Source organism: Gavia stellata, chromosome 5 (assembly GCF_030936135.1).
Source record: "Gavia stellata isolate bGavSte3 chromosome 5, bGavSte3.hap2, whole genome shotgun sequence".
In the NCBI taxonomy this organism is placed as follows: Eukaryota; Metazoa; Chordata; class Aves; order Gaviiformes; family Gaviidae; genus Gavia; species Gavia stellata.
In genome coordinates this window covers 44,500,817-44,517,170 of record NC_082598.1, presented here as the reverse complement: position 1 = coordinate 44,517,170, position 16,354 = coordinate 44,500,817, and the positions used below count along the sequence as shown (strand labels likewise).

At 36.5% G+C, this 16,354-nt stretch overlaps 1 protein-coding gene across 1 annotated transcript in view; it reads left to right on the top strand.

The window, feature by feature from the left end:
• The window catches only part of KLHL2 (kelch like family member 2), a 58,436-nt gene that overhangs the window by 33,882 nt on the left and 8,200 nt on the right, over positions 1-16,354 (top strand). Inside the window, exons 4-8 of the mRNA XM_059817493.1 lie at positions 1,296-1,458; positions 11,982-12,091; positions 13,551-13,667; positions 14,684-14,833; positions 15,979-16,096. Of these exons, the coding sequence (XP_059673476.1) occupies positions 1,296-1,458; positions 11,982-12,091; positions 13,551-13,667; positions 14,684-14,833; positions 15,979-16,096 (658 nt within the window). The remainder of the gene's footprint in view (positions 1-1,295; positions 1,459-11,981; positions 12,092-13,550; positions 13,668-14,683; positions 14,834-15,978; positions 16,097-16,354) is intronic.

Below are 16,354 nucleotides of genomic sequence, written 5' to 3'. Positions count from 1 at the left end.
AAACAGTAGCTCTTTAGAAGCCAAGTAGATAAATGCTTACAGAGATAATGGCAAATACTTGATTCTACAGACAATTGCAAAGATTAAAACTTCTTCCAAAGAGCAGTTATGTAGAAGGGTATTCTGCAGCTTTCACATACTAAGTGTTACACAGGTTTCTAAATTGTTTTACTCTGCTCTTCCAGCTCTCTTCTTATTCCTCCAGTTTTCTTCTTGTTTGACTCTCTTTAATTCTACCCAAGTAATTGCTTAAATGAAAAGCATTAACAAGAGTAGTGCAGCCACTGTCTTTGGTGTATTTTTTGCTTGCTTATTATTGATGCAGCCCTATAGTATATGTTTTCTCTATATGTAAGTGAAAAGTTGCAAGACTTCTGTGTTTAAAATCTTGCCTGTTGTCATCCACTGAAGATGCAAGCTAATATGAATTTCACACTTGAATGTTCTAAAATAGAAGTCTCATTAAAATGTCAAAGGCATAGAAAATGAAAATATTGTGAAGAGGAAATTGTAGATAGCACTATGGAATTTCGCTCAAAGGCACAATTATAATTCACCTAAATCTCATGTTTAAGTTTTACTAGGCAAATAAGATTTATGTTATACATATTATTAAATTATTCTTTACTTTTTGCTTGCTTTGTGAAAGTTGAAGGACAAATGTCATTTACACTAATTCCTGACTGATAGGGAATTTTAATGAGTTATATAATATTTTATATGCTCAGGCTTTTAAATGTCTGAATTGTCATTCTTCCAAAGAAGGTCACAGACTTATTTGGAAGCTGAATTGAATCCTCACTGGAATCAGTTGCATAAAGTTGCTTATTGATGCTAAAAAAATGGTACAAAGTCCAGTGCTTGCACGTAAACAAGATTTACATATTCTGTCATGGTCTAGAAAACTTTGATTTATAGAAATATCTAGTGCTGAAGGTTTGGAAATGAGATTGTAATTATGGAGTGTTGGGAACAGTAAGAAGGGAACTTTTGAATGACTATTGGGAAAAGTTTACATGAAGTGTGAGAATTACAATCTATGGAATGATTTCCCAGTAAACACAGTGGTAGAGATGTTGCTTGTTATCTTAAATCTTAAATGGTATTTGCAGGGAGGTAAAGTCACATTAGTATTGCGTTTTAAGTTCTTCAGTTGCATAATGCTGAAATTCTCCTCTCTGTTTTAGTCTTTTATTTTTTTAATGGATTATTTTATTTTCTTTATTAACATTGAGAATACTCTTGCATAAGCTCAGAATTGAATTGGGGTATTAACCACCTGTTGCTTCTTACAGGTACTGCTCCCAGCAGCTGGTCTCTTGCAACTGCAGGATGTGAAAAGGACTTGCTGTGAATTTTTGGAATCCCAGCTTCATCCTATCAACTGCTTGGGGATTCGTGCTTTTGCTGACATGCATGCATGCACAGATCTCTTGAACAAGGCCAACACATATGCAGGCAAGTTATCATTAGTATAGCATATAGCTTGATACCTGTGTATGTGGGTACATACACATGGGTTCCATGCCCACCCAACCCCATCCAAAGGAAACCGAATTTTATCCACGATGTTGCAGACATGTATCTTCTGACAAAGAGTGTATTTGATATGAATGTCTTTAAGAGAAATAAAGTCTCCTGGCTGGAACATAGTTATAATAAGCACAAAGGGGCAGCATCTTCATGGCCTATCAGGGCCATACAGGGTCCAAGCAATTTCTAATCCAGAAAGAAGCTAGCTTGCAGTTTAAAATTTTGCATCATCACTTAGGGGAGGAGATCAGGAAAGAAGAATTAAAATTCTGGCAACTGCCACGAGCCAAAGTCTGTAGGAAGTACATGGGGGAAGAAAGAAGACGAGGGCATGAGCGGGGCTCTCTGTATCCCCTGTACTGCACTGGCTAAGAAGCAATACATGTACCATGCATACTGTGTTATCAACTTGTCTTCTGAAAATCCTACTCATCTAGCCCAAGACTTGAAATTTCCTACTATAAAGGGTACCTATAGTCTCATTCGTCTATCCTGACACAAAGTAGATAGAGGTGCATCTTCTAACTAACCATATAGCTCAACCAACAAAATTCTACTTACCTTGTAAAGAACACTTGCCGTTGGATTGTTTCTCATTTCTTGTCCTGAAAAAAAACGTTCACAGAATTCTTGATTTTATTACTAAAAGTGCGTAATCATGGTCATCTTAAAGACTGTTTTTCATATATGTAAGAGGACTGGCTCATGTCAAGTCTTGACATTTTTGAAAATTAGGTTTTTGTTTTGCTTGCTGTTGTGAAAGAAAAAGCAATTCTGATTCTGTGGTGACCTAACAGTAGCGTTGTATGAGGCGACGAGGAAAAATAATTATTCCCTTTTTCTTGAAGCTGGTGAGGCCTCAGGTGGAAAAATGCTAAGCCGAAATTTAAGATGCAAAAAGGCTGCAGTGAATCCAAGGAAGTCTAACATGAACATATTAAGAAAACAGATTGACCTATGACAAAGACTGTAAGAGAAGAGAGTCCTTTCAGTCAAGAAACTAAAAGGCTAGGAGGCTGAGAAGGAATGTAAATCTTCCTGTGTGTAAAAATGACTGAGAATGAGTAGGCTTAACTTGTGAGGTATTTTTTAAAGTTGTTTCATGTATTAAGGAAAAATCTAATGGTAACAGTAACACAGATCAGGCAAGCTGTCTGCAGTAAGTTATGGACTCTCCACTGTTAGGCAGCTGTAAAAAAACCTGGTTAGACTAACTTCTGATTTCGGTTGATCTAAATCACATCTGTGTGCAAAACTAGGTGACTTTAAGTTCTTTCTAGCTTACATTTCTGTGATTCTGTGAAGGCTAAAATACTTTTTTTTCCCCTTTATATTCCAAATAAATTTTCTACTGTTGGAAATTGATATACATGTAGTTTCAGAGAAAGTATTACTAAATTACTAAAATTACCAAATTTTTAACATAATGGATTAAAACCTTGTTTGACTGTTCTTGGTGCCAAGAAAGGATGCATAATGTAGATTACTAAAAAGTAAACAAAACTCTGTGCAAGTTTGTAAGTTTGTAGCATAACACTGTAACCAAAACTGAGGCTTTTAATTTGCTCAAGTAGCAATGATCTTAGTGTTCTTTTGTGTGTAGCATGTGTTGGGGTCTTGATATTTGAGGCGAGACTGAAGATGTTATGCTGAGGAATTACTTTTTAATCAAAGCTTTTTGTAGTGATCAAAAAAACCCCTCTTTTATAGGGCTTAACTTACTAGCCAACGAAGTGGTATATTTTGATTAGAGCTTTGGCAGTGAATATTCAGAGTAAGACAAATTTGTTTGGAAATTCAGAGTCACAGGTTGACAGAGCTTGAGAGTGACTCTCGGGTATGCCTCTTTCCATGCAGCTTGCACTATCTGCCCAGTCACAGATCTTTTCCTGTCTTTTCAGTGTATCTTGGATGTTTCATTTCTACTTCAGGTTCAGCAAAACTGAATTGCTTTCCATCTAAGCCTTTTTCCCTTCTCCTCTGTCTTCCTCTGTCACTGGTGACTTCAGTGTTCTCCCTGTTATTCAGGTCAGTAAACCTGACAACTTTAACTCTCCTCCACCATTTTCTCTCAACTACTCAGTTGCATGTTCCTCTATTTTGTTTCTTCCCTCCCTACCAAATCTGCTCTACATCATGTTTCCCTTTTGCTGCAGTGTAAATCTATCTCTGCCATAACTTCCTCTCTGTCTGCTAGGGTCATTTTGCTACTCTTGCAATATTCCTTTTCCCCCCAGATCAAATTCCAATCTCTCATCCTTGGCTTTTCCAGTTCAGCAGAATTACCCTCACTGGAATCTTTTATTTAATCTCTCTACTACTTTTGTGCTTAGAACTAACTTTCTCTTTCCTCCGTAATCAAACCACCTTCCATTTCTGTCAGATTCCTCCAGAAAGTACTTTCCTTGTCTATGGTTCCCTTTTTGTCATCATATTCTTGGAGTCCTGCTGGTCCGTACCATGAGCTGCCAGCTCAACTCCTACTGTGTTTTTGCTGTATCTGTGTGGTGAATTTTAAAGCAGTGCACACTCTGTTCTTACTCTTGAGATAAATATGCTGTGCGTAGTCAGGGTGTGAACTACTTCATTGCATTGCACTCTCTGCGCTGCCTTCCTTAATCCCTAGCACTCTGTCAGGCTTAGTACACGAGCAATACAGAAAAGAGAATTAAAACCAAAATATCCTGATAAGGCTGCAGAAAAAATTCATATGATTGTATTGCTTTTCGTAACTTTTCTAAAATGCACAGTGACCAATTAGCATCATTAACAATTACTGCAGGGTTAAAACTGAAGATTTTCCTGAAATAGAGCACTGTATGCTTCAATTAATATGTCTAGGTCCAAATAATAGGCTTTTTATTGCCTTGAGTAATTTTAGACCTCATAAAAAGAAGGACTTTGATGAATGCTTTCAGTTGCCTTAATTCCTAGAAAATCTTTTCCAGTATAGATTTTTTTTTTTACCCCCTTCCAGAGGATTATAGCATCTTTATCAAGAACGGATGTTTCAGGAAAAAACAGAAATGCAGCATACTCATATGATTAGGTGTCTGTCCACAGAATCCTTGGTTGCTGTCTTAAGTGTGAAACCGAGGTATACAAATCAGCCATACTCAGAAGTTTTTAATCTAGTGAAATTGTATTCAAATTATTTACATAAATTTAAAAAAATTCAAAAGCTATTCTGGTTGTTTTTGAAAGTACTAACTTATGTAATGCATACCTTACTTGAAGTTCTAACGTGTATGTGACTGAATGACTTTGTAATAACTGCATTTAGACTATTATGCAAAAAGTTTTAATTGAATCTTTTGTCTTTGAGTAATATAATATAAAATCCAAAAAGCTATCATGTTTTTGACCTTTTAAGCAATAGGAAGCAAGGCTTACATTTATTAACTAGAGTTCTTGTTCAGACATTTAATGTTTTAGGGAACACAGTTTGATACAGCAGTTGTTTAATTTTGAATTTTAAATTATTTTTTCCAACTTCTATTCTGACTATGTCTTAGTAACTTCAAAACTACTTCAGTTACTTCTAAACAATCTTTGTTCAATTTAGTAGCTGAAGCTAATATTTATGTAGATTACTTTCCAGAAATATAAAATCTAAGACCCTGGCAAGACCTTGAGTGCAATACTTCTTAAATGTGTTTGAGAGCACAGGAACTGTGTCCAAATTGTAACTCTCCCTCTCTGGGTCATTTTATTCAGGCATCCTTTGCTGGGCTCAGAGAGACTCTGCAAGCAGGATGCAGGCAAGTGGAAAGGAGAAGGAAGCTATTTGTTGGCCCTAGCTGGGACTTGCAAGCTGCTAGGCTGAGCACCGGCGTGCTCCGCACTCCTGGTAAAAATGCCCAGGGAGGAAGGGTTGGCCTTCATTTCTCCTTGGAATGGGCTGATCATTGGTCTTGCTGGATTTCTGTCTGTTGAATCCTGGGTTTTCTTCTGTATGGTTTTGTACCTTTTCAGGACAATGTTTCTCCTGTTGAATTTTCAAGCTGCTTACTGCCTGTATCTCAACCACCTTCTTTTCCCCCCGTTCGTATCTCAGATGGCTCTTTGTACTTTGTCAAGGCTCTTCCTTACAACTGAAAAAATTTTCTCAAAAGTCTGAGCCAAAGATGCATGGCTGTGCCATTTCAGAATTAGGCCTTGTATCACAGACAGCTAAACTCCCAGGAGCAGACATTTCGGGGTTAAGGCTCTAGAAACTAGAATGAGTACAGAAGAGGATTATTGGATTGAAAAAGCAGTGAAAATATTTCCCTCCCGGAGAAAATGGAAAGCATTTGGATGTTTAACTTCCCTAAGTCTTTATTTTGTTACACTTGCTATTTTATATTTAGGAAAAAGAGGTAAGGAGCTAATTCTGCTAATAGACGATGATAGCATAAAACCAAATGGATGCTGATGTAGATCACAAGTTATTAGAAAAGTGAAACTCTGGAACTTCCTTCCAGTGAGAGTAAAAACCCAACCTTCACTAAATTGGAGCTTCATAATCCTATGGTGGGGTTGGTCCTCCTGTAGCACAGTGTGGGATTTCTGTCATTCAGGAGTGTCACTTGCATGCATCTATGATGCCTATGGAGAGATCTGAAAACAGTGGACAATTGACACAGATTACTTGGAATGAGCTTCTGTTGCAATTAAACTTTCTGAGATGCTACCTGTTTGCATGATGTTCCAGAAAGCATTCCTGCTCTGGGTCTTGTTGCACTTGCACAGTCAGGGACTATGTACAGCTGAGGCCTCTTATCTTTCTTGTGTCAGGATTCCTATGAAGAGTACGTGGCATGAGCGCTGCTAATCCAGCCTCAGTTTTAGTCTGGGATACATTTTACGTAGTCTTAGAGGATGTTCACAAAATAACAATTTTTTCCTGAGAATATGGTGCATTTTATAGTTGTCATAATGTTATGTACAACCTCGAGAGAGATTGATAAAGCCTTTTAATGAAGAGGGGTATGCCATCTTGGGCTAGAGAGACACTTGCTCGGTGCTTAGGCCTTGACATTTCTTAGTTATAACCAAAGAATAATAATGTACTTCCACTCACCACATAGGCTGGTACAGGGTTTGGAAACATTGGATTCCCTGTGGAAGAAGTGTCTTTTGAGGACCAGCTTTACACAGCAAACCTTCTTGGCTTTTAGCATTGTGCTGAGCAGACATTGAAGAAACTTTTGTTAGGGAATCTTAGCATGTGTTGTGAAGCAGGGATTGCTGCATTGTACTTAACTGTGGGATACAGCGTCCTTGATTCTGGTGCTCCGAGTCTAAAACTTTGAGCCCTGACTAGACTTAGAAGCATGCATGTCTTCTGTAGACTATTCCTATGCATGAGTTTGAAAGGATGTAGTTAGCAGAATCGTTCTTACGATTCTATTCTGAGTAGCAACGTCTGTTGCTACGCTTCTGTTACCTTGGCTGCTATGAATTTCATGGTGTTCTCAAAAGCAGTTACTTAAGGATAAAATTGACAAGTAAATCAGATTTTTAAAAAGAATTTCATTCTGCAATGTTTAGCTTCTGCTGGTTCTTCAACTGGCAGAGCTTGTGTCTATCCCTCTGTAATAAGGCTGGGGCTCCTGCTTAACCAGTGCCTCATGTCAGGCCATCAGCAAAGACCTTTTGTCGCAAGCCAAAAAAATCAAAACGTGACATTGTGAATTGAAGCAATAATTTAAAATACTAATTCTTGCTAAATATTTTTGTTTCATCTGCTTGAGAAATTGTCATTGTTCTTTTAAGTGAATGTAAGGCTTACATCTTTCCAAGCTCTCATGCTCTGCATTGCTCTAAAACAAGATGTTATCAGTTCAGAAAGCAGCTACATCTCTGGAAGGTTCCAGCTGGTTTTATAGCATTATCACATCAGAAAGATGCAGGTACTCACACACTAATATACATTGGATTACTGTCATGAACAAATGTAGGGAATATGAGGGGTTTTTCCCTGTTTTCCAGCCTCTGGCACTGATAAGCTCTGGCCATGTTTTTCATACGTGTTAATGTGGCTTTGGGAAGATCTTTGGGAGAAGATTTCTGAAAGTGTACAAAATGTTAAAAAGATTTCTGGAAACAGATATTAAGTGTCGTCAGCTGCTGGAATACCTCAGAAAAATGTTAGAAAATGACTGACGCCTATTAATGATGGAACAGAAATTTAGGCGGTCTTCAACATCTTCAACATCTTCAACATTGTCTCTGTCATCCACAGAGACAAACACTGACAACAGCCACTGTCGTAAAACAAAAAGGAGAAGATGGGTTACAGGCTTTTATTTTTGGCCACTGTGATTCCCTGAAAGGTTTTTAATCTGAGGGAACTTCAGCAGACCTTTGCTTATGTATTTATGTATTCCATTTAGTAAAGGCAATTAAGCCAGAGAAGGTCTGACTGTAGGTATATAAATGAATGAAATAGTGTTTGTGAATTAGTCCATAAATATTTATAGCATAAAAAGTCCTGTGCAGATTTCAGATGTAGCTTTCCTTCCTATGTAATTGAAAAACATAAAGTTACAGCAAATATCTTTGTGGCCAGCAAGACTATGTGCCTTTTGGACAGAAGAGCTAGGTCAAGTGCTTATTGCTGCTGTGTGTATGTATAATACACATCTCCAGACTCGTAATGAAAAATACCAAAAAGTGGTACGTTTACAGCTCCTGTTATGTTCCTGCACTCTCCACACTGGCATCATTTATTGTACTTCCAAAGATTTTGTTACTAGCCCCTTTCATGTTGTTAAGAACTTCCTTTTTGTCCTTTTAGTTCGTCCCTGAAGCTGAAGTCCCATCCTACTGGTACAGGGCAAACAAGGACAGATCTCTAGCTATTCAGATAGCAACTGTCTCTTATTGGTTGCAAAAATGTGAAAATCTTTTTTCATATGCAATTGGAACAGATATTTTAGAAATGTCCTAAAATGGAAGGGATTTTTTTTAAAGGCAGATTTTAGTTTTGATAATAAAGAAGTAGGATTCTACTCGCTTTGGAAGTGGGAATTTGGGAGCCAAGCCTCTGCAGCTTCTAGGCAGCCTGGAAACAAGCTGGCTTGACTCTGGAGCCAGCTGGCTTCAATGTCTGGGTAAAGTGGCAAGAAATGGGGCCGGATTCCAATATGAATTTGTCAAAGTTGCACGCTGTGTGGAAAATTCTGATTTGGAAAAAAAAAAGTATTTTGTTCTCTCACGAAAACTTCCAGTCAGATAGTTCTATCTGCTTATCTAGGAGACGTTCATGAAAAAAGTATGTTACCTAATGCAACAAATAAAAACCAAGATAATTTGAGGTTTTTGCAGGGGACATTTAATCATGTCGTAATTTTCATGGTGTTTGATGTTAATATCTCCAGATTATCGAAGCTTTCAGGATGTGAGGAATAATATGGGATAATACAAATCCAAACCCAGAAGGCAAAAAAATACACACACCTCCAATACTATTTTTCTCTCAATTATTAGAAAAAGAGGATCTAAGTGGGATTTTTGGAACTCTTAGTACTGAACCATTTTATTTCAAAGATGCTGATATCCTTCTTGTTAGAAGGAAGCAAAAAGATTGAATTTCATAAGCATTACTTTTATATACAATAAAATAATGCCTTCTGTCTTCAACACTTGAACAGCTTTATATAAAGTGCTGTTGGCAGATTTAATTGGTGTTATTGCATTTCCTTGTTCTTTTTCAGTTTCTAATTACTTTGAATAATCCATTTAGCTGTAATTTAAATTGGCTTCTGCCAAAAGGTTATTTATCAATCAGTTAAGATTGTCTCCTTGACAACAAGAGATCTGGTTCTTAAGAGACAAGTGATTTCACCTTACCTCTTTTTTGATGACCAAAATTTATATAGCAATCTACTCTCCTATTTCTCTTTTTTCTGTAATTCATTCAGCTGAGGATTCGTTTCCAGGTATTGCTTGAGAACCTGAGCCTGTAGCTACTGACAGAGTAGTTTGTTTTAATTTCTCCTTTTTTTCACTCTTCTTTCTTCTCTTGGCCATGTGCCTTGTTTTATGCTTTAAGCACAGAGGCTGACATCCAGTAAAATAGTCTTAGTTTTTGTTCAAGTACTGTCTATTTTTTTTCAGTTTTTCTTCTACAGTTCTCTTGCTAGCATGAAAACAGTAGACAGCCTCACATTCATTGTCTTACTCGGAAAATTCTCAGCTTTCACTCTTCTGGTTTAGAGGTTGGATCTCTTCCTAGTTAGAGCATGTCATAAATCTAAATCAACTTTTAAAAAACAAGACTTTATATATGAGTCTACAAAATCAACTGGCTATTTCTAGCTTATGAAGTGTATCCTGTCGGATGTGATACGCTCTTGGATCAGCTTTCTCAAGGAAAGATCAACAAGGCTTCTGAATCTCAGATTTGTTTGAGATTTGGATGGGTGTTGCTTCCCCTTTCTGCTTGCTCCTTAACTTAGGTTCCGAGTACAGTTAGGCATGCTGTTTTGTGGCACTGTCACTTGAAATTTGGAGTTTATCCTAAAACTAATTTATGCAAATTACCTTTATCAATTTCTATTTGCTATATGCAAATAGTAAAATTCATCAGATACTTATTTCAATAAGTGTACTGCAGAAAATTCTACTTCAGCTTAAGGAACTGCATATTTGTAGTCTGAAAAGCAAGTAGACAACGATTTTTAAGGAGTGGAAAAGTAATGGTGGTGTTATAAAAATCAATAGTATTTCTCCTCGTCCTTTCTCTCCCATTGCCTGAAACACGGCAGAAAATACTATGTGTCCATCATAAAGAGAGTGCTGCAGAATTGGAGGAACTTGTAGTGATGGTGATTGCATGAATGAAAAGGCTGGTAGGATAAGGGACTGAAAAGGCAAGGACTGTCTACTTTAAATAGAGATGAAGGCTAAAAAGGAATATAGAATAATGGATGATTTTGAGTAGACAGGTTGTGGCTTTCCCTAGCATCGTATTCAGCATTAGAACATGGGGATATTAATAGAAAACTGATTAATGGTAAACTGTGTGTTAAATTTAGATGTGGGCTTTTTGTTCAATGAGACTGAGGCATTATTTCTATAGGAAGGTATTAAATCAAGAATTTAACAGGGTTCAAAGGTACTGGACTGTATCTCACTAAACTCATTGTTTAGTAAAATGTGGCTAAGATAAAATACCATCCTCCTGGCTACCAATCTCTAATCTTTCATGGTTGTAGTGAGACCTTCATGGGAGGAGGTTTTATTATCATACTTTTCATATATATTCTTGGACTTTTGTCTGAAGCAATTTTTGCTGCCTGTTTCAAAGAACAGGATGCTGAACTAATAAAGGACAAGATTTATACTGTGTTAAGATTTATCTTTATGCTCTCTAATCTTTAGTACAGTGCAAAAAAAGCTGTTGTACCCTGCAAAGTTGACCTGAAAAATTTAGACTTCTGATCTGGAATCATTCAGCATTCTTTAACTTTTTCTAATAGCTTGAGACAGTTTGTCAAGCATGGAGTCTTGACTATAGTGGCACTAGTGGAGTGATAGAAAAGGCTTTAAAAAGTTCTTTAGTTTGAATATGTCTGATGACCTTTTTTTACTTATTCTAATTTTGAGTGAATTCTTAAATTCTCACTAACAGCTATCCCTTCTAACTTCTGTTAAGAATAGCTGAAGAGGGGAAAAATAAGTGAACTGGATGGAGTTACTTTTTAAACAACTGAATGGCTTAAAAAGCAATTTTAAGGAAGGAAGAGGACAACTGAATAACTGAATGACAACTTGATAAAGATACATGCTCTATGTTAAAGGAAAATGTCTGGTTCTACAACTAAAACACTGAATTTTGTCAGTTTTGTTTAAGTTGAAGTGTTAAAAAAAACCTGAGGAAAAACTACATGTCTTCTACACATTGTAGGGATTGTGAGATGTAGTATTTTTATGACCTTGGAGAAGCTCTGAGAGATGCAATAGGATTCAGACCTGTTGTTTGATTTGACCTACATTAGACTGAAAAACTACTGGTTAGTTCTAATGAATCAGCTGTTGTTCATGTTGAACTGCAGGTTTAAAACATGTCTGTCAACAACATAGAGAGCGTATTCTTTTTGTGGAATCTTTTTTGCTGTATTTGTGTGTACAAAGTTAGCAAAATGAGATTTAAGTAATTGTCAAGGACAAGTACTGAGATGAAGCAATGCTGAAAATGGTATATTGCTATGATTGCTACTTTTAGTATAATGTGGTTTAATATTTCAATTATTTTTAAGAATCTTTAAATATAAAAGCTGTTTGTGAGACCAAGCTTTAACCTATATAAAATGTTTTAAGTTAAGGTATTGCCTCGAGATATGACAAAATAGCATGCATACTGACTTGTTTTCCTCTATTTTTCCTCTGCTGCTTTAATGCTTGTTGTGAGTTATACTTCACACTGTATCTTAAAGTAATACTTTTCCTCCAAACAGAACAGCACTTCTCTGATGTTGTACTTAGTGAAGAATACCTCAATCTTGGTGTAGAGCAGGTGTGCAGTCTTATATCCAGTGACAAACTTACAATTGCCTCAGAAGAGAAGGTAAGTCCATCTGTATCCCAGTATTCTTTTTATCCTTTTGGGTTAGAGAGCGAGCTTGCTCTTACTGCTCTTGTACACTTGTTTGGATGTGTTCTTTGTTTCCTCAGTGAAATTAAGCATGTATTGTGCTCATGTTTAAAGGATTTTTCCCAAAAGCGTTGTCACTCTGATGTTGAAAATTAATCTCAACTCCTAAAAATCCTAAAACTGTATTAAATCACATAACTTTTTGTTCTTTGAAAAAATGGAAACTAAATTAAATGGAAATTCCTTCTCGCCTTCAAGCAGAACAAACGGAACACATGCTGTGAGTCACATACACAGGAGTTTGGTTTACCAAGGGATAAATGACTCAAAAATAGTAGTTTGAAGAGCAAGTACATGCCATCTACTAACTTTAACATCAGCAGTCCCACAAAGGTATTAAAACTCTGTATGTATATGTGGGCTGTATAGCCTAACTGAACAAATGTGGGTTGCAGAGGAGATGGCTAGGTAGCTTGGTATAACCAAACCTGAGTTTAAATATGTGTTGGCTCACCTTTAGCTAGATCTCATTCTTTTAAAGCCATTTTTTAAACTCTCTGATCTTCAGTGAGCCCAGTGCATCTCTTTGAACCTCTAATGGTTTTCAGGTTGTAGATGTATTCATTTTTTTAATCCAGTTGTGATCAATTTAAAATCTGTTGGTTTTCTTTTTTCCAAGGAGTATATAGTTGTACTAACACCTCTGTTCAAATGAGTCTAAAGTGTATTCAAAAGCATGTTCAAATGAATCTAAAGTGTATTCAAAAGCATGTTTGAATACTGATTTGTATGGCTAGGTAGTGTTTCGTGTTAAAACCTTTTCGAAACTTTGAATCTAAGAACTATCTGCTTAAAGTGCAACTAGCAAAGTCATGTTGCTGTTCCCATAATACCCTGAAGGTCCCGATCTGTCACTTTGACTTTGATACATGTGATGCTGCTTCTGTGGAGTATAATTAAGGTTTTAATGCTCTGGTGTCTGATGAGTTGCTGTGCAATAGAGGTGAAACTAGGCTTGGGATCACTTTTCCCAGTAAGGCTCAGTGACGGTAAGTCATTTGAATGATGATGTGGCAGGTTGATTTTCCAAGAAAGGAAGAAAAATATGAGGATTGTAATATCACTGCTGCTGTGTTGTTTACCTAGTTTTACTGGATTTTCAGTATCAATGAAGTTACTGTGTGCATTTTGTCAATGTAGCACAGCTATCCTTGAAACACCAGTAGAGGATTGATAGAAAAAGAGACTGGCTAATGCATCTTCAGAATTTTGTAGTGGATAAATATGGAAATAATGGGAGCTGTAACTGCTGTCATCTTTTCTTATGTTAGGAATTTTAGTATAAGCAAAAGCTATTTTTCGAGGCACACTGATATTTTCATACTTATGAACTTGTAAGTCAAGGGACTCGCATTTGTTTGTTTTCTGGAAGGTATTTGAAGCAGTGATAGCGTGGGTAAACCATGACAAAGATGTAAGGCAGGAGCTAATGGCACGCCTGATGGAGCATGTTCGGCTGCCTTTGCTTTCCCGGGAATATTTAGTTCAGGTAAGCAAAAAGGAATACTAATTCTGCTGCATGTGAACATTTCTGTTTATTTTTTTAATGCCAGATGGATAATTTTAAATTTAAACAACAGTGTAATGTAGTGTGTTACTGATAGTAAAAATAAACAGACAGCCACCACCACACATGCATGTGCACATACACACACAGAGTGTCAAATGAGGGATTGCCACATAGCGGATGACATACATAAGTAATTTATCTGTTTGGCTGACTACTTGTCATACTACACTAGTAATTTGAATGATTTAATTTTCTGAGATCAGGTTAGCTTTCATTTGTACTATGAACTTTGATAGAAGATGTGTTTTCATAAGTGAATTTTCAACGTCAGAACTGTATCTGTTGTTTAAGTTGATCAGGAATTAATGACAAGGAAACATTCCTTTACCTGTTTCAGATATATTATATTTTCTCAGATTTTATAAGCTCATTTTGAATATTTTGGTGTCAGGACAAATATTTAAGATTGAAAATACAAGTTTGCTATTAACATTGGTTAGTAGGTATAGAAGTAGGTTGGTAGGTGTTTATTTTAGAAATTCTGGTTTTGTGATACGAATTTCCTCCACTTCATGTGAGTTGTTTTGGGGTTGTTTTTGTTTTGGTTTGGGTGCTTTGGGTTTTTTGCTGTTTTGTTTTGTTATTGTTGTGGGGTGGCTTACTAGTTTGTTAAATTAGTCTCCGCTACTCCCCCCTTAGTGTTCTGTACTCTCTGTATTTGAAAAGTCAAGAAATGTGCCTGATTGTAAGAAGTGATTTACCTTGCTTAACACTGTTTCTTCTGCTTTCTAATTGAGAATCAACTTTTTTCTTTTTAGTGACTGCATATTGCCATCACATAAATTTGTATCTAACTGTGGTTAAATGACAATCTAAAAAATCAGATTCATCTGCGTTTGTGTGATATAACACAGGCTTTATTACACTTCAGATTGTGATTTCTGTTTTACTTCCTTAACATGCTCAGACCTTGTTAAACTTCTATTAATAAACAGAGAGTTGAAGAGGAAATACTGGTTAAGAACAGCAGCGCTTGTAAAGATTACCTCATTGAAGCTATGAAGTATCACTTGCTGCCAACTGAGCAACGAGCATTGATGAAAAGCACTCGAACAAAATTGAGAACACCCGCTAGCCTTCCAAAAGTAAGACCCTTATTTTTCCAATGTATTTGTTTCTTCAAACTCCATTTTAAAAGATTTCATGAGAGCATGACTGTCACGTGGGGGTACTCCAGTAAAAATTTTTGTACCAGAATTATTTATCACAAAAATATAACAAGTGATTAGCTTTACACTCCATACCACTTAAGATATAGAAGTTTTAGTCTCCCACCTACACACACCACCACAACTACCTCCTCTCCCAATAAATATTTTTTAATAAGTGCTTCAGCATTTGAGAAATACACAATTACAGGGAAGTAAGCCTGTTTTTTTAAAAACCAATCAAAACAAAACAAAGACTGAAGTTTCTGAGTTGAGACATTTTATTCAATTTTTAGCTAAATATTGCCTTTCGCTCATTTTAGGAGAAAACAAAACAAAAATATTAGATATTACCTTCTTCCCAATGAATTAAAGAAGTTTTCTCGTAGTACTATTATGGCAACTGCAATAATGGAATAGGCGATTCCATTCAGCAGATTCAGCACGTTTCTCTCAAAGGAACCAGATCAGGCTGTTCTGTGATGGATGGTCACAGTTCTATTGAACATCATAGACAATGAATTCTCATACCTGAGGTCAGAGTAGGATGTAAAGATACAGGAGGATCTGCCTCGTTCATGGAAGCTCTACCTAGATTCTAATTGCTTCCTGCTTTTCTACCTCAGATATTTCCTCTGGATGCAACAATTACAAATTGCATGTGTTTTTAAAAAAATTAATTTTGCGTACCTTGCAAGACTCAATTTTCTTGTTTAGGAGAACCATCCTTTAATTATTTCTTGTGCAGAAGCTTGCTTTATTTTTTAACACTTTTTTGATCTTTCAGATGCTCTCATATATGCAAATGGCCTCAAGTTGCACCAGGGGAAGTTTAGGCTGGGTGTTAGGAAAAATTTCTTTACTGAGAGAGTGGTGAAGCACTGGAACAGGCTGCCCAGGGAGGTGGTGGAGTCACCATCACTGAAGGCGTTCAAAAAAACGTGTAGATGTGGCATTGCAGGAACATGGTTTAATGGGCATGGTGGTGTTGGGTTGGTGGATGGACTTGATGATCTTACAGGTCTTTTCTAACTTTAATGATTCTGTGAAATAACTAACAAATATTATTATCTCCCTTTTAGTTGATGATGGTGGTTGGAGGACAGGCACCAAAGGCAATTCGCAGTGTTGAATGCTATGATTTTAAAGAAGAACGCTGGCATCAGGTGGCTGAATTGCCCTCCAGAAGATGTAGAGCGGGTAAATGATGCCTAATTTTTTGTTGTGGTTGGTAATGCTTCAGAATTTAGGTGTCTCTATTAAGCATCGTATGTTCTTTGGAACAGTAGTTAAGATATTTATCTGAGAAGGACTAAGCCTTGACTTCAGTGATCATCCTTAAAATTTTAATTCCTTGCTAATCTGGACATAAAAGTTTGATAACTTCTTCTTAATTTGTGCTTTTGTTTGTAATCTCTAGAATAAACTACTTTATTACCTCCCATAAATAAGAGAATA